This window comes from Monodelphis domestica, chromosome 1 (genome assembly GCF_027887165.1).
Source record: "Monodelphis domestica isolate mMonDom1 chromosome 1, mMonDom1.pri, whole genome shotgun sequence".
In the NCBI taxonomy this organism is placed as follows: domain Eukaryota; kingdom Metazoa; phylum Chordata; class Mammalia; order Didelphimorphia; family Didelphidae; genus Monodelphis; species Monodelphis domestica.
The window spans coordinates 319,274,063-319,299,558 of record NC_077227.1 but is presented as its reverse complement, the minus strand read 5'-3'; the positions used below and the strand labels follow the sequence as shown (position 1 = coordinate 319,299,558).

The following is a 25,496-nucleotide window of genomic DNA, read 5'->3' as shown; positions in this document are numbered from 1 at the left end:
CTCTTCCAGGGCTGCTGGTGCCGAGGTGTGGAGGCCCCGGTGCTGAAACCTGAGGCGAGGAAGAGGAGCCGCCGCGGCCGGAGGAGTGCGAAGCTCGCGGGAATCCGGGAGAGCCTGGCGGGCGGACCCTGCAGTCTCCCCTCCCTTCTTCCCCTGCCCAGCCTGGCCTGGCCCTGCCCTGCCTGCTGCCGCTGTCTCTGCTCGTGCTGCTCCTCCCTGACCGCCCAGCACGGAGCCAGGACGGACCTTAGAGACCCCCTAGGCCAAACCCACCTCGCCCTCCATCGCCCTGTCCTGGGCACCACTCTCCTTCCAGGACTTTCCCACGCCTGAAGCCTCCCCGCCCCTCCAGCTGCACCGGGGCGGGGAGGGGGGAAAAGGGGTCGGTGTCCGGTCCCAGACCTGGGGGGTGGGGCTGCGAAAGCAGCATGAAGCCCGGAACCTGCCCGGGGAATCGTTGGGCCAAGCCTGGGATCTAGACCACTGTGCGGGGGGAGGGAGAAGGAAGCCACCCTCCCCCATGGTGCCCCTTCAGAACCACTACTGAGACTGTCCTGTGGCCACCGGACCGGCGAGACTTGATTCTTTTTTGTTGTCGTTCCTTGTTTTTTGGGGGTAATTTTTTTGTCTTTTTTTTTCGTTTTGTTTTGTATTTCCTCTCTTTCCATTGTGGGGGAAAAATTAAAAGTGAATTAAAATGTCCACTAGGACCCCCTTGCCAACGGTGATTGAGCGAGACACTGAAAACGTAAGTAGCCACGGTAATGCAGCAATTCATTGGTAGCATTTGTTTTATTCTGGGAGATGTTTCAAATAGTGTTGTTGCTTGAACACTCTTCTTTCCGGAAGCTAAAAACAACTGGGTAAATTTTGTCAGCAAATCTGAAAACAGACTGTTAACATTCAGCATTCAATAAACACTAGGCGCCTATTGTGTGCAGCCGTGCACTTAACTTGCCTGCTGTGAATGGCCTTAGGCTGGTGTACTTGAAAGAGTACTAGTTTAGACCTGATCCTACTTAAAACCTTTGTGACTGGGCAAATCTCAAACTCTGAGACTCAGTTTCCTTTTTGGTGAATTGGGTGTAGTACTGGGAGTAGGCATCTATCTCAGAGTTGTTAGGAGGAAAGCACTGTATGTAAACCTTGAAAGGCCATATATTTTATAAATGAAATCTTAGGAGTCTGGCGTTGGGACAAATCCAAAGTTGTGATGTGGTCTCGGTTCTCTCGGAGTTAGTGGGGAGGTAAGAGCTTCTGGGTCCTAATCTAGGCTTTAAATCTGCACACAATGGGCAGTAGTAAAATCCTGAATTGATCCAAGAGCAGTTATTGTTGTGTTTTCTTAAAAATACTTATTTTCAAACTGACTAGGGATTGTTAATTAAGTAATATCCACTGATGTTTGAGCTGTGAGAACATATTTTGTGTTGCCTTAGTAGGAGTGGTATTGACTAATAAAGTCTAAATGTTGCTGTTGTACTAGTTAGTATAACTTGTTTGGGTCACCTCGACAGAAGTCAGTCTCTTAAAAAATGCCTTTAAAAATTCTTTATGATCAATTTGGGTGGTAGTCAGAAACCACTAGATGAAAAAAATATTTAAATTACTCAGAATCCACACTCTTAAAAAATAGTTTTTGTCACATCTCTTTTGAGGGGGGAGGAAAACAGAAAATTTTTTTTATTTTTCTTGCTTGTTTGTTGTTGTCAGTTACTGTCTTTGTGATTCTTTTAAAGGAGAATTCCTTAACCTAGGTCCTGGAAACTTAAAAAAAATTTTTTTGTTTTATAACTATTTAAATACAATTGGTTTCCTTTGTAGGCCTGTGTATTTTATCTTACACATTTAAAAGCATTCCGAGAAGGCCCATAAGATTCCCCAGACTGCCAGAGGGATCTATAAGATTAAAAAAATGTTAAGAAACCTTGTTTTAAAGTGATAACTTCACCTCCCCTCAAACTTTGGGGTAAATTATATCCAAATGATTGAACTCATGCAGTTTTTAGAACAGAACTGATTGAATTAATCAGCTAAAATTCTTGGCTGCAAAAATATCAGGTTAAGTAATTATTAGAAACCAAATGCTGTACTTAAATTAAAAGTTTTATTGGTAACTAGACCTAAAAGCATTTATTACATGCCTACTACATGCCAGACACTGCCAGGTTCTGGAGCTACAAAGACAAATGAAATTGGCCCTGCCCTAAAGGAGCTTAATTCTATTGGGGAAACTATGTAAATAGGTAAATAAATAGACAAAGTATACAAAGTAAATAGAAGGTGATTTGGTGAATGGATACAATAGCAGCTGCTGGCATCTGGAAACGCTTCTTGTCAGTGAGGCACTTGAATGGAACTTTGAAATTAGAAATTCTAAAAGGTAGAGTTGAGCATGGAATGCCTTCCAGATTTGGACAACAGTCAGCCAAGGCACCTAGGCTGGAAATGATAGGAGGAGCAGCAGGTAAGCCACTTTGGTTGGACAGTAGAATTAGTGAAGGTGTAATAAGTCTTCAAACAGGTTCATGTCAGCCAGTGAAAGACTTTAACTGCCCAGCAGAAGAGTTTGTATTTTATTCTTGAGGTAATAAGGAGCCACTGGGAATTATTAAGGAGGCTAGTGACTTGATCAGACCTGTATTTTAGTACTATTCAGTACTATTACTTGGGCAACTGTACAGAGTAGGGAGCCTATTAGAGTTGGGGAAATGACTTGAGGCAGGGAGATCAATTAGGAAGGCTGTGGTAGGCCAGGTAAAAAGGTAGATGAAGGTCTGAATTTGTACCGAAACTAGGGCAGTGTGAAGGTGGCTGATTTTAGATTACTTTAGAAAAAGATTCCTTGCTTCTCTTAGGTATTCTTCACTCTTAACTACTACACTGAGCAACTAAATGTTGCCGAGTGGTATCAAATGCCTAAGTTTAATCCCCACACACTGCTACTTGTTGGTTGGCCATCTGGTGATTTAATCTCTTGTAAAATTTGGGACATAGTATCTCCAGCATATAATTATGTTGGCTACTTCGTTAATAACAATAGGTTGTTGTTGGTACAGTAATTATAAATGATATGTTTTACTTAAATGCACTAAAACCAAAACTGAACAATAGAAAAATCTTAAACTTAATGGATTAAATATTTTTTCTTTGAAGAGCTTGTCTTTGATTTCTTTCTTTTTTTTTTTAACCCTTACCTTCCATCTTGGAGTCAATACTGTGTATTGGTTCCCAGGGAGAAGAGTGATATGGGCTAGACAATGGGGTTCAAGTGACTGCCCAGGGTCACACAGCTAGGAAGTATTTGAGATTAGATTTGAACCCGGGACCTCCAGTCTCTAGGCCTGGTTCTCAATCCACTAAACCACCTGGCTGCCCCCCCTTGTCATTGATTTCTGACTTGCTGATTTTTTTCTTGGAATGCTTAGTGGAATGGATCAAGCAAAAGGTTAGTCAGATTTGACTATCTGGAGTAAGGTCAAGAACACAATTCTTCATCTCTAAATTGACATTAAAAACAGTAATGGAGCAGATTTCCTATCATAGTCTGAGGCAACAAGAATATCCAATGTTCACCACTCAAACATATATTTCAGTTTGTGAATCTGGATGAGGGAAGAATTTGTATGTTTAAAATTTTAAGAACAAATGATTTAGGCTACAAGTAGTTTCTGAGTTTAATTTTTTGCCTCCGTTAAGTCATCTAACATTTGATGACATGAATACACTCTTGTTTTGTAGTGTATCAACAGGTGAAACAAAACTGGCCCTGCTCTTTAGGAGTTTTCATAGACTAAGAACCCAGATTAAAATACAAATTGTAATAGGATGTTGCATGCATAGGAATGGTCCGGAGTAGTATGGTAGATTCTAGAAAGGTGGAAGGTTACAAGGAAGCGGTAGCTAGCACTTGAGCTGGACTTTGAAGGGGAATGTATTTCAGAGATAATATATGAAAAGGCTTAGAAATCAGGAGAATATAAGGAAACTGCATGCAATAAGCCTTGAAGGGTTCATACAGATAAATGTGGGGGGCCAAGGACTGCACTTGGCTGTAAAGGAGCACTGAAGACTTTTTTCCTCCATGCTGTTTAGAAGACATAATAAAGATTGTTCTGGCCATTTTTATGCCGGATGGGAGAATGGGGAGAGGCCAATTAAAAGGCTCTTTCAATAGATCTGTTGAGAGTCAGAGGATTTAAAGTTGGAAGAGATCTAAGTGACTGTCTAGGCCAGGAGTTGGCAGACTATCATCTGAGGTGGCCTGTTGCCCGTTTTTATTTTTTACTTTTTAAAAACCCATACATTTTGCCTTAGAATCTATACTAAGTATTGGTTCCAAGAGGGGAGAGAGATAAGGACTAGGCAGTTGGAGTTAAGTGACTTACCCAGGGTCACAGCTAGGAAGTGTCTGGCCAAATTTGAAAGCAGGCCCTCCCAACTTTAGGCCTGGCTTTCTGTCTACTGAGCCACTCAGCTGCCCTCTGTTTTTATTTAAAAAATAAAATACACTTGCATTTTTTACTTAAAAATGTAAAAACCATTCTTAGTTTGTGCTTACAAAAACAGGTGTCAGGGCTGGGCCTATTACTTAGTCTAGTTATTACTTAGCAACTACTTAGGCTAGTGATTCTCCAACTTTTTGGCCTTGGAACCTTTTACAAAATTAAGAACCTCAAAGGACTTTTATATTGGGTTATGTTTGTTGATAGTTACCACATTATAAATTGTCTTAGTTTTATTATGAAAATAGTTTTGACCTCAAGGATCCCTTGAGGGGGTGAGGGTTATGTATGGAGGGAGGCAGATCACAGTTTGAGAAATGATGATCTAGTCCAGTACCTTTATTTAAGAAGATAGTCCCAGAGATCCCTTCAGGGTCATGTAGATAAGCAAGTAGTAGAACTGGGATTCAGATCTAGGTCCCCTGATTCCTGCACTAGGATTATTTGCATTGGAGGTAGAGGTAAAGGTAAAGGAGATGATTTTACAAGAGAGATTTTAGAATTTGCAACAATTAGATGTTGACTGAAGAACCAAAGGCAATGGAGATTTTTAGCTTGGATGGTCCCAAAGAAGGTGATGGTTGCCATCAGCAAGGAAGAAAAAGGGTGGAAGACAAGTTGTAGAGGTAGAAAATTAACTTTCAGTTTTGGACATGCTGTGTTTGGGCCTCTTTGAACTCTGATTTAACAGTTTATAATTTTGAGAGGGTTAGTAATTTTAAGAGTTTTATAAGTTCAGGTTTTAAAATTTGGTTTTAAATTCTTAATTTTCAGTCTATTACATATATTATGTGCATTCTTTATTGTATATTCATTAATCTTTTTTTACTCCACTAATCGAAAGTTGCTATATGTTTTTCAGAATTGTTCACCTCAATTTGTTTATAGTAACTCTTGTCTTGGCTTGTTCAAGAAAGATTTGAAATGCCTTTTATTCCCTGAAGTACATCTCAAAACTAAAACTCAAATTCATATTCGACATGAACAATTCCTGTAGGCATCTCATGAAGATATTAAGTTTTGTTTGCCCTAGTAATTTTAGTCAACAATTATTTTGGCAATTTTGGGTGCTTTACTAAAATTCAAGAGCTGTTAAAAGTAACTGACTATAAAAATATTTTGTGTTCATTCTTACTTGAACCTCACAATTCAATGAGGATAGGTACACATTTTACAAGTGAGGAAACTGAGGCTTCAAGAGGTTAAGTGATTTCCCCATGGTCACACAGCTAGGAAACATCAGAAGTGGGGTTTTGAACCCAGGTCTCCTGACTCAAACACACTATCCACTACACTACATTACAAGTTAAATCATTTGTTTTTAATTTTGATTATTGAATATTTTATATCATAAGATGAAAATGTAATATTTCATCATAAATCCCCTTTCAGCTCCCTATTGTGATTTGAATCTCCAATATTAAACTGATGGGTGTGTAGAATTACAAAAGATTTAGAATTTTAGTATATAGAAAGAACCTTAGAAAACGTTTAGTCCAACCTCCTCCTTTAGCAAATGGAAAAAAGAAAGTTTAGACCCTTGCCTAAAGAGTCATATGCCAAATGATAGTTCAAATTCATACACTTGTAAATATTTAAACTTCTGGTCCTGATTTTTTTCCACAAACTCAGCCTGGTTTTTAAATTATTTCTTAATATAGTTAGGAAGGCTAATTTATATATGTGTGTGTGTGTGTGTGTGTGTGTGTGTATACATATATATATAAAATATATATATATATATAAAATATATATATATAAAACAGGAAACATCATTAAAAGTAGATCTCATTTAAAGGTTTTAGGGGAATGGATCTTATTACTGGATCAAATTAAAAACTCTGCTTCTTGCTTTGAGATCTTGGGAATCTTAATGAAACTCTACAAAGCAGAAATGTTTTTTAAAAATTCAAAGATTACAACACAGATCTATTATTTGTAAAGGTGACAGAGAATAAGCCTCTTGCAAGAGATTTAGTCCAGATGGATGAGGGGAAAAATAGTATGTTTAGGAAGTTATATAGATGATATATTTTGCCAGGAAAGAAAGTCACCAATTTCTTCTCTCTGTAAAATGGGTAGAATAATACTTAAAATTTAAATGCCTCCAGGGATTGTGAAAAAGGAATTCAATGGTTATTTAGTCAGCATAGCATATAATTTCACGGAACTCCTCTGGATCTTAAATTTTTTTTAAATAAAATTTTTTCCTCTCTCATCTCCTCCTGTTGGAGGAAAAAAACAAAACAAAACAAAACCGTTAAAACAAATATTCATAATGAAACAAAACCAAATTCCCACATTGACAGTATTAAAAAAATAGTATTCCTCATTCCACCTCCTGAATCCATTAGGCCAGTGGTGTGCTTATTCCGGAGGGGTATTCTGAATGCAAAGAACTGGGAATAGTAAATATTCAAGTAATACTTGGTCAATAAACATTTATTGAGCCTTTTTTGTGTGGCAGATACTATGCTAAACAGTGGGGATCCTGAGAAAAAAGCAAATGCTGTCAGAGTCCACGAATCTAGTGGAGGAGACAACATGCAAACAATCATGTACAAACAAACTATATACAGAATCGATAGGAAACAGTCAGCAGAAGGAAGGAACTAGAATTAAGAGGGATTGGAAAAGACTTTTTGTGGGATATTAGCTAAGACTTGAAAGAAGCCAAGAGGTGGGGAAGGGAGTGTGTTCTATGCATGAAAGGAAGACATCTTAGTTCAGGTAAAACTAGGAGGCCAGGGTCTCTGGATTGAAGAGTATGTGGAGAATATAAAGTAAAAGAACACTGGAAAGGTAGGGAAGTGGCCAGGTTTTGAAGGGCTACATAGTAACATTTTAATTTTTTAAACTTTCCACAATTGTGTCAGTTCATATTTACTTTTATTGGAAACTATTCTTTTTTAGATTTTATCATGCTTATAAAACAGTGGTCTAAATCCAAGTTCCTTGGGAAATCCGAATTTCTCTATAAGCATCTTGTAAGAATAAGTTGAGAGCTAGGCCATTGAGATGGGAGGTCCTAAGTTCTAATTTTGCCTCAGACCCTTCCTAGTTGTGTGACCCAACATTGCCAAGCCCCACCAATGTATTGATTCTTAGGAAGAAGGTATGGTGTTGTTGGGGTTTTTTTGTTTGTTTATTTTTTAAGAAAAAGCTTCTTTAGAAGAAATGCTTAACTACATTTACTTAATACATTCTGGCAAAACCTGAGAGTAAACCAGGTTTTGAGGTTCTAGACCATAAATACAGAAGGATTCCACAACAGAATTTGAAACCTTTCTTTCCCCTTAGTCATACCTCCTCTCAAACAAATCTTCCTAGAAATACCTATAAATCAGAGTACCAGATATATTTGATGTATGGGGGGGTTAGGAGAAGCACTGTGTTATAGGAAAAAGATTTGAAGTCAGGACAAAGATTTGAATCTTTGCTTTCCTATTCCCATCCACATAACTTTGGGCAAGTCACTTCCCCTCTATAGTCCTCTTGTTTCCTCATTTGTAATGAGGAAGTTGTATTAGATTATCTCCAAAATCCTGTACCACTTAAAACTCGATGATCCTATGGTTTCATCACTAGCAACAACTTGCTTGTGAAACATATTCTGTGGTTTTAGGTAATAGCCAGGAAAGCTTATTCTTGTTGATAGAACTGGGAGAAAAGCAAGTCACAAGTTTCCTTATATTACTTTTATTTAGGTAATAATCTGAATATTCATTCTTAAGGGAATGTGAAACTTCAGGATATCTTAAAAACTACTTTGTTTAGGGATAGTAAGCATTCTAAATATTTATTGAATTAAGCTTTGAGTCTCCAGCAATATTTGGAGTTGTTTGCTTGAAGGACCTGTGTTTGAAGTGATTTTTTATTCTTAGTACTAGTAATTGATTTATAGAATTATGGGATTATAGACTCTAGAACTAGAAGAAACTTTAGAGATTCTTATTTTAATAAAATATGTGGATGCTTAACGAGGTTTGTGATTTGGCCAGGATCACATGGATAATGAAGTATATATTTATATGTTGGTCCTTGGTTCCTTTTTTTTTCTCAACTGTTTTGTATTAAAATGACAACCTGAATATAGAATGGACTAAATGCTAGTAGATTAGAGTATTTTTCATATTTTGAAGCTACTATATAGAAACCAAACTTTCATCTTTGACTTCATGGATACCATACTTCAACTGAGATAGTGAAGGCTTGTTGTCCCAAATGATTCTAAGTGAAATTACTTATCGATGAGAATTTTTAAATATTAAAATTGTAATTATGAACCACATATTTTAAAATACAAGGAGTTTTGTGTTTTATTTTTTGTTTTTGCTAAATCATCTATTCTGCCTTCATTTTACCTATTAAATTAAAATTCTGGATAGGGATAAATTTGAAACCAAAGAGCAGGAAGGGTTTTCCAGAGATCAGCCTGTTTTCATCCTCTGCCCTTAAAACTTTTAGACAAAATAATACTTTAAATCTCAGTCAATCTCTGGAAACTGTTTCAGTTAATAGTATTCTCCCCCTCTCTTTGTACTTGTTTCCCTTCCTGCTCAACTCTTCTGTTTTAGGCCTATTAGTGATAGGCAAGTCTTATCCAGTCTATACTGGGTGGGATTAAAAAGATAGCTATTGTAATAGATAATAATAATAAGGGACTATATTTGATTGTAATTGGTAACTAACAGATCAGGCAGTTAGTTATCTTCTTTCTTTTGTCTGCCCTCCCTTTTTCCTGTTTCCTCCCTCTCTCCCAGCCTCCCTCTTCTTCAGCCTCTTCAGCTTCCCCTCCCCCCTTTCTTCTTTCTAAATCACTCAGGGTGAACTATGATGTTTCAAATGAAATAGTCTTTCTCTTCTTTATCTTCTGAAAAGGGTCTATTTGGGGAAAACAGGAAGGGATAGAGAATGGAGGTAAGAGGGATGAGGATTTCCCTAATACTACTGTGAGCCTTAGGTTGGAGGATGTTGAGAGAAATGTCTTGATAGATCTGGATTTCAGTCACTATCATAAACAGAGCAAGTCAGAGAGATATCTAGACTATTGTCCTTCTTTCTTCTGCCTTCAAAGTCACCAGGCCACCTCCAGTTTGATTCTCCAAAGTCCAAGAGAGAAATCAGCTGCTTCCTTCCCTGATAGAAGGCAACCAGGATCCACCAGGTAATCTTACAGTTGGTCTCGCTCCCAACTGCCTTTCCCAGGAACATTCCAAGTCAGAATACACTCATTTGACTGACAGTTGCTCCAAACTCAGCTGCTACAAAATCATTCTCAAATTCTCTCTTCCACACTGGCCCAAAATAAAGTATTATCCATATAGTCAAATGTATCAAGAATCTTTTGCTTTCCTTAGTGTGGAAACCCCCTCCCATCTATGTAGAGGCATCCCATTTATGATTTAGATAAATCTTAGAGTTGACTATATCTCAGAGGGATTATAGTGGTTACATTGTTATTAAGTGATAGGCCTTCCTAGCAAGGTAAAGACAAACTGACAAACTGATAGGAAAAATTGACCCATTACATTTTATACCTAGATAATCTCCAAATACCTACATGGTTTAGATATTTTAAAAGTTATATATTTTAAAAGTTGCATCATAAATTATAGGAATAAGGAAGAAATCTTTCAGATTTATGGATAGGGGATAAGTTCAAGACTAACCAAGTGAAAGGATCACACAAGAAAAAATGGAAAATTTCTGTCATTTAAAACTAAACCCCTCAACCCCCCAAATCTTATGTGAAAATTGGAAGGAAACCAGGTAAGGGGGAGAGGGAAGGCTCTCCTATCCAAGATAAATAAGGAATTGTTTAAAGAGCCATTCTCCTGTAGGTTAATGGTGAAAGGATGTGAATAGGCAGTTTTCTACAAAAGAAATCCAAGGTATCAAAAACCATAATGGTAGGGGATATTCATAATCACTAACAGAAGAGGATAAGCAGCTTTAAAGTTCTTCCTCATATCTATCAGACTGGCAAAAAATGATAAAATAGAAAATTGACATTGTTGGAGGAGCTATGGGGAAAACAAGTAGATAAGTACACTTTTTTGTAAATCTCAATTGGTCCCTGCATTCTGGAAAGCAATTTGGCACCACACTCACAGAGTTCCCAAACTGAAAATAGCCTTTGATGCTGTAGCAATACTACTACTAGATTTTTGTCCAAAAGAAATTGGAGAAGAATTTATATGCACAAAAGTATGTATAGTTCTTTTTATAATAGTCAAAAATTGTCCTATTGGGGAATGAATAATTAAATTGTGGCATATGAAGGAAATAGTATATGAATATACTATAAGAAATAATGAAATAGACAATTTCTGAAGGAACTGGGAAGACGTCTTCTGTGAACAGAACAAACCAAGAAGAACTACGAGTGATTTACATTGTGATAACAGCATTGTAAAGAAAAATAATTTTAAAATGCTAGAACTTTGATCAGTGCAGCGATAAACCACGAAGCCAAAAGAAGGAAGATTAAGCATGCAACTCATTTTCTTATGGAGAGGTGATGAACTTAAAATCTAGAAAGAGATACTCCTATTTAGCCATGGCTAATGTGGATACTTGTTTTACTGGATTAGGTAGGTATGTATTGAGGGATTTTGTGAGTTGAAGAAAACTAGTTTGACTGGTATGTCTTCAGACCCCCCAGGATGTATGCAAGTCCTAGAGATTGGACATCATCCCCTCCCTCCTTTTGCTGCATGGCACAGTTAAAAAGTTGTATGTACCTACATACTTGTTCCTCATTCTTTCTTCCTTCCTTATTGGTCAGTTTAGAAAACATTCTCATTTCATTAGTCTTGTTTTTTATTGTTATCTTCCTCTATTGTTAAACAGGCCACTCTTGCCCTTGTGAATATAAAATTTTGTTAACTAACTCTGTCTGGCTCTGTTGCTCATCACCCAAACTATCCTGCCCTGCAGATCTTAAAATAATTTGCTCAGTTGAGGGGAAGGAGTTAGTGGGAAGGACAATTTAGGGGGGAAATACTTGTTACTTGGAAAAATTGTAAAAACATCAAAAAATTAGCTAACAAACTAGTTAGTAATAAACCTAGTTGGGACAGTTCCATGGTTTCCTCCAGCAATATAGAAATTGGAGCATACAAGTGATAGGGACCTGGGAGGGTAAGAGGAAGGACCCAGTTAAGTCTAAAGGAAGGAAAGTGAAGGCTTTAGCTTGAGTATTGGATTAGAAGAATAAGTCTATCCAAAAAGCATCTATTATGCACAATGTGTTGTATTGGACACTGAGTATACAAAGATTTTTTTTTTAAGTCTGTAAACACATAGTAATCTTAACTATGAATATGCATGGAATGAACTCACCCATAAAATGGAAGAGGATAGCAGAGTGGATTAAAAGTCAGAATCTCACAGTATGTGATCTATAAGAAACATTTAAAGCAGGGAAACACAAACAGAATAAAGGTAAAGAAAGAGCTGGAGCAGAATCTATTATGCTTTTTCTAAAGTTAAAAAAATAGTAGTAGTAATTGTGATCTCAGACAAAGCAAAAGTGAAAATTGACCTAATTAAAAGAGAGGATGGAAATTACATCTTGATAAAAGGAACCATGGGTAATAAAATAATATCAATAACAATATTTGTTTACAAGAAGCTTATTCAAGTTGTATGTATTTGGGATGACAATGGAGAATATAGGGAACCATATTGAAGACAAAAAAGATTGAGCAAAAGTGAGACAGAAACAGAATTAGAGATTATATCCTTTAGCATTATGTCATTTTTGGCTTTTGTTGGTATATCATTTAGAGAGATATGGAAAAGGGAAAAGTAGGGGGGGTTATTTTTGTTGTTTAAATGGGGATGGGGAAAGGAAGATGAGAATTCAGTTCCAAGTCCAGAAGCTTAACTTATTATATGGACATATATGTATCTATTGAACATATATTTCTATATCACTGACAACATAAATGAGCACTGCAAAAGAAAAAAAAAGAGGAATTTTATAATCCAAAATCATAGAGGTGGCAGTGAGATCCGAGGAAAGAGCAACCTTTGGGTAGCAGAATTTAAGTGAAGATCAGGGCACATGAAAATAGAGGAAACCCAGGGTCACTGAGAGGATAATAGCACGTATATGGAAGTTTTTTAAGAATGAGGAAAGGGGTCAAGTTGGAGAGATTGAGAACCCTGTATTAAATTCCTTGAGAAGAGGAGTGGAATATGTTTCTTTCTCTTTTGGGGGTCTGGGGAGGAGAGTTTGTTTTCACCAAAAGTATCTAGATTGGGTGAATAATGATAGCAGAAGAAGTTTGGAAATAGCTCTCTTGGAGAAAGAAAAAAGAATATATTTACTCTTCTTATTTAGGTTTATGGTAGTGACAGTAGCCTGCTCTGAAAAGATTCAGGCTTATTTTAAGTGATAGAATTGGAAATTTTGTGGGATCAAATATGGGTACAATATAAAATGCTATATGAATGGTAGGGAAGAATGTTGACTAGTAGAAGGAAGAGAAGAGAAGAGGATTTTTGCATTGGTAGGTGGCAAGTCTTGAATTCAGGAGTAAGGGGAACAAAAGATTATCAAATATAGAAAGAACCAATTGATCAGGGCACTCTCCCTCTCTAGGATTCTATGATAATTAAGCTTTGTGTTGATGTAGAGATCATAGAAGGTGACAGCACATTTATTATTCCAAATACTAGGGAACTTCTTTATGAAGGGTATATGCTGTAAAGGTAGAGGTGTCAGTGATTTTTGGCCAGTAATCTGTATCAGTAGTAATTGGGTCTCTTGGGAAAGACTGAATTCCCACTCAGAATGAGCTCTTATTAGCCTCATTCCAAGGTGATGAGATAAAACAGTTTCAGAAGGTATTCCAATGTTGAGCAAACAGCTAACTCCTGATCTCCTAACTCACTGGAAGTATAGGACCTTTTTAGTACCTTTGGGATTCTGAGACTGGGAAATCTCTTATGGATATGAAGATTTTGCCAGTTTATAATGCTTTTCTGAGGTTCTAAGTTGCTGGCTACCCTAATTTAAGGAATGAATACAAGTGTTGATCAGGACCTTAAGAATCATCTTAGTGGATGTAGGTATTAGGGTATACAGATCATTCCTTTTCTCAAAAAACAAATATAATGGTTTACTTTAGGTATTTGGAATGAAATCCAAATGTTTTTATCTGTCATTCAAGACTTCATGATTGGTTGCATCTTAGCCTGATTATTCCTCTTCAGCCACTGAAACCTAACTGGACAATTTGTTTTGAAAACATCTCAAATTTCCATAACCAGGTGGGGCAATGGCTAGAGTGCTAGGCTTAGAATTAGGAAGTCTTGAGTTCAAATACAGCCTCAGAAACTTACTTAGCTATGACTAAGTCTAGCTTGTCATACTACTAGCCTAGTCAGGTCCCAACCTCTATCTGCCTGTTAACTCAGCTACAAAATGAAGATAATAAAAGCACCTACTTTGCAGAGTTATGAGGTTCAAATGAGATAATATTTATAAAATCCCTAAACACAGTATAGGCCTAAACACTGGCCTATTGTAGACATTTAATAAATTCCTGTTCCTTTCCCTGCCCCACCCCCCTTGTCTTTTCTCATGATTTTCACTCACAATATTTCCTTTGTAATACTTTTTTACCCTTACCATTGGCTGTCTTGCTACCCATCCTTTTAAGATCTAGTTTAAATGTGATGTCTCTTATTGTAATACAGTATATGTAATATAAACATGCTACATGTGATTTTTTTCTTTCCCTGAAATTTTCTTGAGTATCTTACTTCCTACTCCCCCAAAGGAATAACAGAATATAAAGTGGGAAGGTGACTATCTAGTTGAACTCATACTCAAAAGACCCATTCTCTTTCTATTCTCAACTACAACATGTGGCAAGAGAGCCACTTTGAAGACTTCTAATGAGGGGGAACTACCTCACAAAGCAGCCCATTCTACTTATGGATTGCACTAATTGTTAAGAAATTCTTCTTGGCCTCAAGCCCAAGTTTCCTACAACTTCCACCATCATTCCTGCTGGGATCAGCATTTAGCAGTGTTCTTAGTAAATATTGATTATTTGACTACTTACTAGAGAAATACCAAGTTTTATCCATCTTGCTCTCTATCCCTATCTTCTCCAGACTAACATTCCCCTGTTCCTTCAATTGCTCCCAGTATGACATGGGCTGAAGGACACTCATTCATTTCTAGTCTTCTGGGTGAAGACTTCCTTTGCATTTTCTAGCTAATCAGTATTATTCCTAATGTTGATGTCCAGACTTTTTGACTTTACATAATATTTTTTCCCTCTCTTTATATTCTTTCACCTTATCATATTTTATAATATATTTATGCCCTGGTCTTATATTCAAATGTAAACTCTTTGAAGTCTTGGACAGAATTATATATGATAATTTTTGTATCCCCTGTGGAGCTCTGAATGTTAGATGTTCAGTGATGATATTTCTTGAATGAATGTAACTTGTCATTAACTTTTCCTTAACACCTATGTTTAGTTTTATGTTTGGGAAAAGTTTGAGCATTTTCCACTTTAACAAGATTTGATTCCATTGTATTTTACAGTTGAGCTATATGGCAGATAGGTAGTTATACCTGCTAGGTCTGTTTTAATTAGTAGATACATTTAAGGAGAAGGATTAAGTACTGCCACAATTTTTTAAATTTAATTTCTTGACTTACTTTGGTTATCTAATGTATGAAAGATAGGCTGATTTGATGAATAGAAGGCTGGCCTCTGAGCTAGGAATATCTGGGCTTAAGGCCTACCTATGACTGATTGTTTTATCCTGGGCAAGTCGAAAACAAAGAGTGCCTTAGACAGCTCTGTAAGACAGTAAATTGAAAAAAAGTTGCTGATGTTCATTGGTAGAGGTGTTTCTTTATTGAGAATTCTCTGTGTCGGGGAAAATCACTGGTCTAGTCCCTCTCTCTTATCCTTGTTTACTTTGTACCTAAAATATCCAAACTATTGTAAGGAGGTTACTTTGCTTCAGAAAAGAATGATGCAAAATGGCAAATAGGAAGTCGATATCCAAGAAAGTAATGAGTTACTTTTGATTAGTTTAAGCCAATCTGGCCCATATAGAATATTTTTAAAATTTGCAAATGTAATTGTTGAGTCACTATCAATGGTATTTGAAAGATTTTATTTATATATATATATATTTTCATATATATACCTACATAGATATATACAATATGAAATATATATATGTTATATATAAATACTTTGTAAACCTTAAAGTGCTATATAAATGTTAGCTTTTTATTATTTTTGGAGTCTGGAAAAATGCTACAATATTGTACCACCAGTTTGTGAGTGTGGGAAACTGGGAGAATGGTGGTACTCTTGATAATAATAGGCAGATTAAGAAGAAAGTAAGGTTTGAGAGAAAAAGATGAGGAGTTCAGTTTTGGATATGCTGGGTCTAATATGTTTATAGAACATCCAATATAAGATATTTACTAGGCAGTTGGAAAAGAGAATTTGGAGGTTTAGAGTGTTTGTTTTGTTGATTGTCTGCATACTATCATGACTCCTATCTGTTCATTAGAATGATTCTGGTGGTGCATACTCCCCAAGGACCCATAACACACAAAGTGTTGGAAATAATGTTAATGCAGTTTAAACTTCAGGCCATGAAGGGCACATTTTTCCCTCTGAGATCTGATTGTTAAACATTTACCAAGCTATTCCTAGATCATTTCCCTCCTTTATATCTGCAGATAGAGCTATTAGTCTGGGAATAGGGAGGTGGAAGGGAACACTTCAAGGGTCCTTACTAGTTTGAGTTCATATTCAGTCCATGCTAACACAGATATATTGAAACCATGGTAGAATTGGACTGTGTGCTGTCTATAAATGTGATTTCTTTTCCTCCCCAGTCTGTATCCTTTTGGAATCATTGAGATTGCTATCTGTTAATTTTTCTAGGAAAAACTAAGCTGCAAATTAAAATTTTAAATGACCGTGAATCTTTTAAAAAATTGCCTGTATTCTCTAAAATTGAAGAGTAATTTTTTTTACCTAAAATTGAGTGCTAAATTATTTGTGTGTTCTATTTTTAAGAAAATATGATGTGTAAAAAGGTTGCGTTTACAAAACAAATGGGAATATGAAGAAGACCAAAAAATAACCCCTATTGTCAAGAAATTTGCATTCTGATGGGGAGAGACTACACACAAATAGCAGTGGACAAAGGATCTATTGGGGATAAATTTGAGAAAATCAGTAAAGGGCAAGACTATTGCATTAAGGAGAATCAAGACTTCCTTAAAAGTGGGATTTTAGCTGCAAATTGAAATCAGGATGCAGAGGTGAGGACGGAGAAAATTTCAGGCATGGAAAATAGATAGCTAGTGAAATTCCTGGGTCTAGAGCTATTGGAGTGACTTGAATGTAGAATAGCAAGGATACCAGTATCACTAAAGCATAGAGTATGTGAGGTAAGTATGTGAATTAAATATAAAAAGACTGGAAATTATATTATGAAGGGCTTTGAAAGTCATGGGATTTTATACAATATCCCAGAAGTCTTAAGTGTAGTTTTAATGTTAAAATTAGAAGTGGTAGAAGACCAGTGGAGTTTATTGAATAAGGAAGAAGGGATGACTTGGTCAGATGAATAGCAAAGTGGAGAATGGATTAGAATCCATGGGGAATGGATTGGGCAAAGGTTGAGCAGAGATCTGAGAAAGTCAGGGATGGGCAGTAATTACTTCTGTTTAGGAGATCAGAGAAAGAAATTCACCTGAGCTGGACCTTTAAGATACATTTCAGTAGGTATAGGTATGATGAGAAGGGTGGAGAAATGTGTTGATTATGACTGGGTTTATTTTGGATCATAATTGAAAAACTAGGGCAAGAGAGATTTTCCTCAGATACTTTAGAATTAGAAGTAGAAAAGCACTTTAAAGTATGTCTTGAAAAGGGGATGGGATGTAAAGCTCATAGGGAAGAAACTAGTTAGGTTAAACAGATTTTGGGCTACTCTTTAGTACTATTTTTTTTCCTTCCAATTTTTTTATTTTTTCAATTACATGTAGAAACAAATTTTTATAATTTTTTTACATTTTAGAATTCAGATTTTCTCCCTTCCTCCCCTCTCATCTTTCTTTCTTTCTTTTTTTTAAAACGTTATTTTATTTGGTCATTTTCATACATTGTTCATAGGAAACAGATCATTTTCTTTTCCTCCCCCTCAACCCACCCCCACCCCCACCCCTTCCCTAGCCAATGCTTAATTCCTCTGGGTATCACATGTGTCCTTGCTCTGAACCATTTCCTTGTTGTTGGTATTTGCATTAGGATGCTCATTTAGCGTCTCTCCTCGATCATGTCCCCTCAACTTCTGTAGTCAAGCAGTTGCTTTTCCTCTGTGTTTTTACTCCCTCAGTTTGTCCTCTGCTCGAGGATAGTTTTTTTTTTCTTCTCGTAGATCGCTGCAGGTTGTTCAGGGACATTGTAAAGCCATTAATGGAGAAGTCCATTATGTTCTCTTGTACCACAATGTGTCAGTCTCTGTGTACAATGTTCTCCTGGTTCTGCTCCTCTCACTCTGCATCACTTCCTGGAGGTTGTTCCAGTCTCCATGGAATTCCTCCACTTTATTATTCCTTTTAGCACAATAGTATTCCATCACCAACATATACCACAATTTGTTCAGCCATTCTCCAGTTGAAGGGCATCCCCTCATTTTCCAATTTTTGGCTATCACAAAGAGTGCAGCTATGAATATTCTTGTACAAGTCTTTTTCCTTTTATCTCTTTGGGGTACAAACCCAGCAGTGCTACGGTTGGATCAAAGGGCAGACAGTCTTTTAGTGCCCTTTGGGCATAGTTCCAAATTGCCCTCCAGAATGGTTGGATCAATTCACAACTCTACCAGCAATGCATTAATGTCCCTACTTTGCCACATCCCCTCCAGCATTCATTATTTTCCTTTGCTGTCATGTTGAAAAATCTGCTAGGTGTGAGGTGATACCTCAAAGTTGTTTTGATTTGCATCTCTCTGATTATAAGAGATCTAGAACACTTTTTCATGTGCTTATTAATAGTCTTGATTTCTTTAACTGAAAATTGCCTATTCATGTCCCTTGCCCATTTTTCAATTGGAGAATGGCTTGATTTTTTTGTACAACTGGTTTAGCTCTTTATAGATTTGAGTAATTAAACCTTTGTCAGAGGTTTTTGTTATGAAGATTGTTTCCCAATTTGTTGCTTTCCTTCTAATTATAGTTACATTGGTTTTGTTTGTACAAAAACTTTTTAATTTGATGTAGTCAAAATTATTTATTTTGCATTTTGTGACTCTTTCTAAGTCTTGCTTGGTTTTAAAATCTTTCCCTTCCCAAAGTTCTGACATGTATACTATTCTGTGTTCACCTAATTTACTTATAGTTTCCTTCTTTATATTCAAGTCATTTGCCCATTCTGAGTTTATCTTGGTGTAGGGTGTGAGGTGTTGATCCAAACCTAATCTCTCCCACACTGTCTTCCAATTTTCCCAGCAGTTTTTATCAAATACTGGATTTTTGTCCCAAAAGCTGGGGTCTTTGGGTTTGTCAAAGACTGTCTTACTGAGGTCATTTACCCCAAGTCTATTCCACTGATCTTTAGTACTATTGATCCAGGACATCTCAGAGAAGAGAAGAGTTTAGAAAATGCTATGTATGATAGCCTTAGAAGACCTTAAAAGTTGTGTTTAAAATGTGTTTAAAAATGAGTGCTTATAACTTGGGTGATTATTTAAATTAGATGCTTATGTGGTTGTAATACTAGTGACCTTTTAAGTTATACTGTAAGTGTTTGTAGGCATACCTTTTGAATGATTATAGTTAGTGGAAATTGGACAGGACTTTAATTTTAGGAAACCTTGGCTCTTTTTATATATAACTTGGTTACTAAATTGTTTTTTCACTTTGAACAAAATCACTTATCTCCTACCATGTCAAATGAGGATAGCACCTGTCTACAGTGTAACACCTATTCCACGTAGGTTTATTGTGAAGATCAACTATATGCAAAAAATACTTTAGAAGGGTTAATTCCTTGTTATTGATGTTTTAAAGAGAATCATATTTGTAAATTAGTTTGCTTTCAAGTGACTTGCCGAGGATCACACAGCTAGGAAGTTTTTGAGTTCAGATTTGAACCTGGGACTTCCTGTCTTCAGGCATGACTATTCACTGGGCCACTTAGCTGCTCCAATTCCCTATAATTCTAGTCTTCCAAATATTCATTCATTTCCTCTTAAATTTAAAATGGAAAGTTGCAATAAAATGGACAGATATTCCTAGAAGTTCATGACACGTTAAAATTAATTTTAATTTGTAAGCAATAATGTTATTTCTTCAACCAAAGACTTAAAACTTGGTAAAATACCTTGTGTCCTTTTATTTCCTTATTCTTGTGTATGTTGTTATTATTTTAGCACACATCTCATGGAGATGGACGTCAAGAAGTTACCTCTCGAACTGGGCGCTCTGGAGCTCGCTGTAGAAACTCAGTAGCTTCCTGTGCAGATGAACAACCCCATATTGGAAACTACAGACTCCTGAAAACAATTGGCAAGGGAAATTTTGCAAAAGTAAAACTGGCAAGACACATTCTTACAGGCAGAGAAGTAAGTACTGATTGTTACACTTTTGATTCCAAAAAAAAGTTCAAAGGTAGCCCATATATGTGTTTATAAGTAAACAAAAATGTCTATAAACACCTGTTTGTTTAAAAATATATAGTATGCAGTTAGTCAGAAGTGACTGGTTTTTCTAAGTGTTCATTAGTATCCCTAAAATAATTTAAAACTTTGTATTAGAATTCAAATAAAAGGTGTTTTAATGTCATTGATTACATATTTTGTCATTTTTGACATATTTAGTTTTGCAAATTATATCTCCTAGAAATTTAGTCAGCTCTCAAAGCTTTTCTGAGGTTTATTGACCTAGGAGAAAAGTAGAACTATGGGATAATTAGATTGGAGTTTATTTTTACTTGTTTCTGAGCCCCAAGCTTCACATATGAATAATTCATAATTAATTGTACAGAATAAAATTACTAAAACAATTCAACTGAAGTTTGACATTAAGAAAGCTGTAAAACATGTACTTTTTCCCTCCCTTCCCTTTTCCATTTAATAAAATTTAGTTTATTAATATCTTTTGTTTTTATATCATAATCATCTTAAACTTAACATCTCAAACTTAAACTTTGTTTGCTTTTCTCTCCCCTTGACCTTACCTTGTGACAAAACCCCCCAACAAAATAAACATAAACATATGATAGTGAATATATATGATGGTGTACATAATACCTTGTCCTTGTAGTCTCTTGCCTCCCTTCCATAAGTGGAAGATTATGTACACTGTAAAGCATCTGTTTTCCAAGACATTGGTTTTTTTTTTTTAGTTAGCAATTTAGCTTCTTTTTAAAGATCTTTTCAGGGACAATTGTTGTAGTCAATTTATATTTATAATGTTCTCCTGGGTTTGCATATTTTGTTCTGCATCAAATCATGAAGACCTTCCCACATCTTTGAATCCTCTTTTATCATTTTTATTGCATACTAACTTTTTTCAACCGTTTCCCAATTGATAAACCATCTTTGTTTCTAGTTCTTGTTTACCACAGAAAACACTGATATGAGTATTTTGTCATATTTTGAATCATTCCTTCCGTCTTTATCTTTCTTGGGGTATGTACCCTCTAGTGGGATCAATGGGTCAAAAGGAATGAACAATTTTATCGATATTTATCTAATTCCAAATTGATATCCTTATCACTTCATAGTTCCATAGTATATTGCTATGTCTGTTTTTCTTACAACCTGTCCAACATCAACTGTCTGTTTCTTATTATCTTTGCCAGTTTATATGGAGTGAGGTGAAACTTCAGTTATTTTCATTTCTCTTACTATTTGTGGTTTAGAGAGTGTGTTCATTTGTAGTTTGCAATGCCTTTTTTTGAACCCATAACCTTCTGTCTTAGAATCAAAACTTAAGTATTGATTTCAAGGCAGACTACTAAGAGATAGTCAGTGGGGGTTAAGTGACTTGACCAGAATCACACAGCTAGGGAGTGTATGAGGCCAGATTTGAACCCAGGACCTCCTGTTTCTTGGGTCTGACTTTCAATCCACTGAGTCACCTAGCTGCCCCCTTACTCATTCTCCCTTAACCTTTATCCAGTTAACCACTAATAACAACCATTTTTCAATCAGCTTTTGTCTTGTTGATTTTACTTCCTTGCATCTTTCACATTCATTTTTTCTCCATCCACTGGACTACCACCCTAGTTTAGGTCCTTATTACCCATCATTGGGAATATTGCAATAGCCTCAGATTTGTCTTCCTGCCTCACATTTCTTCCTTCTCCAGCTCCTCCTCCATACAGTTGGTAAAGTGATATTTCTTTTTTAGGCAATGGGGGTCAAGTGACTTGCCCAGGGTCACAGCAGTTAGGACGTATCTGAGGCCAGATTTGAACCTAGGACCTTCCGTCTCTAGATTTGGACTCTCAATCCACTGAGCCACCCAGCTTCCCCCTAAAGTGATATTTCTAAAGCAAACTAGTGGCTCCCTATTACTTCTAGAATTAAATATAAACTTATACATTATATATTTAATGTTTTTCTCAACTCACGTTCCCAATTACCTTTTTATGTTAGTTGTACGTCACACTCTGCCATATACATTTATGAGCTAGCCAAACTATCCTACTTAATATTTCCTGACATCATTCCCTGGCTTTGCCCAGACTGGTTATCCATCCCTGAAATGCACTCCCTCCTCATTTTTACCACTTAGAATCCCTAGTTTCTTTCAAAGCTCAGCTCAAATACTATTTTCTTTTCTTGAATTAAGTTCTTTTCTTGAATCCCTCTATTAATAGTCTCTCCACAAATAATCTTATTTTTATTTTATACATAAGTATACATAAAATAAATATAAAATTACAATGTAGATGTTGATTCCCATGATAAATTGTAAGTTTCTGAGGAAAGGGACTTCTCTTTTCATTGTTGTATTCTAGCACCTTGCCATGTACATAATAGACTCTTTCTAAATGTTTAGTGAAAAGGTGAAGTAACTTAAGCAGGGTCACGGATGCAGTAAGTAACAGAGCCAGAATTTGAACTCGGGTACTTTGACTCTGAAGTCATCAGTCTTTCCATTGTATTATGCTTTGGTTTCTGAGTAATTTTAAAAAGCTAACAATGGTCCTAGAGAGCAAATAATGTTCTCTTTTCAGAGGAGGTACCTGGGGCAGTGAAGGCAGAATATTAGGAAGATAGTTAGAAAAGCTCATAGAATATGGAATCAGGAAGTAAGGAAGATTTGGGTTCAAATCCTGCCTCAGATACTTATTAGCTACATGACTGGGCAAATCACTTCTGTCAGCCTTAGTTTCTTTGTCTGTGAAATGGAGATAATTATAGCACCTACATCACAGATTTATTTATTATGAGGATCAAATTAGGTAACATGTAAAGTAGTAAAGAGTTTTAAAAGATTGTAAACCCTGAAGAGTTATATAAATGCTATCATTATTACATACATTAACAGAAAAAGTCACATCAATTATTTGTGCTTAACTGTTTTCTTTGTTCCAAGAGACGATTCAGTTCCCAGAATGAAGATAGAATGGGTTATCCAGTCACTATTATGATTTAAAAACATAAGATATTATTAATATATTTTTAAACCCTTACCTTCCATCTTAGAATCAATACTGTATATTGGTTTCAGGGCAGAATAGGGGACTAAGTGACTTTGTCTAGGGTCACATAGCTAGGAAGTGTCTGAGGTCAGATCTGAACCCAGTACCTCCTATCTCTGATCTCATTCTCCTCCATTGAGCCACCTAGCTGCCCCCAATATGATTTTTTAAAAAAGCCCACTCAGCTGATTATGACTTAAATGATTTGAGGGCCTTGATTCATTCTGAACCAGTTTTTTATAACAGAGTCCTCATATTATGTTACTACTCTAGTTTCACCTGGTAATAATGAGGTCATATGAAGACCTTTAATAGTCAGTAGTTTTAGGATCCAGGCCGGGAGATGGGAGATCCTTGATTCAAATCTAGCTCCACACACTTCCTAGCTGTATGACCCTGAGTCAGTCATTTAACTGCAATTACATGGCCCTGGATGCCCAAATTATCCTTTTTTTCCAGTATCTAAAACATGTAGAATGGGGAAGGTAGCAATTTCTAAAAAGATGAGTTATGGAAGCTAGATTTGAATCAAGGATCTCCCTGCTTCTTCCTGGAATACAGTGCTTTGCTTTGCCATAAATAATCAAGTTCCCTGACATAGTTCTCTCATGAGAGGAATTCTTTGAAAGATGCCTTCCTGGTTGAAGAAATGTAGATTGGAGGTAGGCTGGCAAGGAGTTTAGTTGTCAGAGTGCAGAATTAGTTTTTTATCCCAGAAACCCCAAGATGCTTTTTTTCTTTTAAAGTAGAGGAGAGACATTGTAAAACTTTGTACTTCAGGAAGATTATTTTGACAGCTATATGAAGGATGGATGGAGATAATTGAGACTGAAGTAGGGAAATTAATGAAGTGGTTATAATCAGGCAAGACATAACAACTCAAACTAGGGTATTGGTAATATGTGTGGTGAGAAAGATGTAGAGGTGTCAGTATTATGGAGGTAGAATTAATATGACTTGGGAATTCATTGGTGCATTGTGAAGGTGGGGTGGGTAAGAAAGAGGGAAAATTAGGGATGAGTCTGAGGTTTATGAAGCTGAATACCAGTGTTTATGAAAATAATACTGGTATTCTCGAGAGAAGAAGAAGAAGAGATATTTGGAGAAGAGGAAAACTTAGGGGCAAGTTTAGTTCTATTTTAGAAATAATGAATTTCAGGTGCCAATGGAATATGCGGTGGAACTATACAGCAGAAAGTTGAAAGTTCATGATTAAAGTTCAGGAGAAGATCACTGGATTTAAGGATCTCAAGGAGGCACTTAGATGCTTCAGTGAATAGAGCATTGGACCCTGTAGTCAGGAAAACCCAAGTTCAAATATGGCCTCAGAAACTTGTTAACTCTGTGACCCATGGCAAGTCATTTGACCTCTATTTGCCTTAATCCTCTGGAGAAGGAAATGACAGGGTACACCAGTATTTTTGACAAGAAAATCCTGTGGTGTTCATAGGATCATGAAGAGTTGAACATAACTGAACAGCAACTGAACAGCAACAACAACATGGATTTCAGAGTCATCTACACAAAAATTGAAACCAGGAAATGAAATCACAAAATAAGATAATGGAGAAAAAGAAGGGAACTAAGGTAGAAGTTTGGGGTGCTCATGCTTAAAGAGCATAAGTTAACCCAACAAAGAAGACTGAGACCAAGAAGACAAATGTCATGCAGTGAAGAAAGGAGAATGATCAGAAGTATGAGTTTTAAACATTGTCAACCCTTCAGAGAAGTTAAAAGAATAAAGACTAGGGCAACTGGGTAGCACAGTGGCTAAGAGCACCAGACCTAAAATCAGTGGACCTGGGTTCAAATCTGACCTCCAACACTTCTTGGATGTATGACACTGGGCAAGTCAGTTAATCCCAATTGCCTATCCCTTACTGCTTTTCTGTCTTAGAATGCATGCTAAGACAGAAGACAAGGGTTATTTTAAAAAATAATAATAATAATAAAGACTATTATTGAGTACAATTTAAAAACCTGGATATTTAAAGGCTTGAGGTTAATGAGGAAGTGAAGTCAGTGATTCTTTCTAGGGATTTGACTAAGAGGAAACAAGAAGAGAGTAACTTACAGGACAAGTGAAGTTTTGTTTTTAAGTCAGAGGAGAAGACTAAGCATATTTGTAGAACATAGTAAAGGAATCTATAGGAAAGGAGATATTGAAGATCAAATAGAGCAGGCTCTTGAGGGGAGAGGATCAAAAGCAAAACAGATTAGTTAAATAAAATACAGAGGCAAATGAGCACATAGTGTT

General features: G+C 36.3%; 1 protein-coding gene across 12 annotated transcripts in view; it reads left to right on the top strand.

Annotated features, from left to right (window-relative positions):
• The first annotated feature begins 492 nt into the window (after positions 1-492).
• MARK3 (microtubule affinity regulating kinase 3) overlaps positions 493-25,496 on the top strand; it is a 133,254-nt gene continuing 108,250 nt past the window's right edge. For 11 of the 12 annotated variants that reach the window (XM_007473523.3, XM_056811216.1, XM_007473519.3 and 8 more), the window contains exons 1-2: positions 599-748; positions 19,956-20,147. In XM_007473523.3, coding sequence (XP_007473585.1) covers positions 698-748; positions 19,956-20,147 — 243 coding nt within the window. In that variant the 5' untranslated portion in view covers positions 599-697. Of the gene's footprint in view, positions 749-19,955; positions 20,148-25,496 lie in introns of all 12 variants that reach the window. The other variant, XM_056811217.1, reaches the window with a different exon arrangement.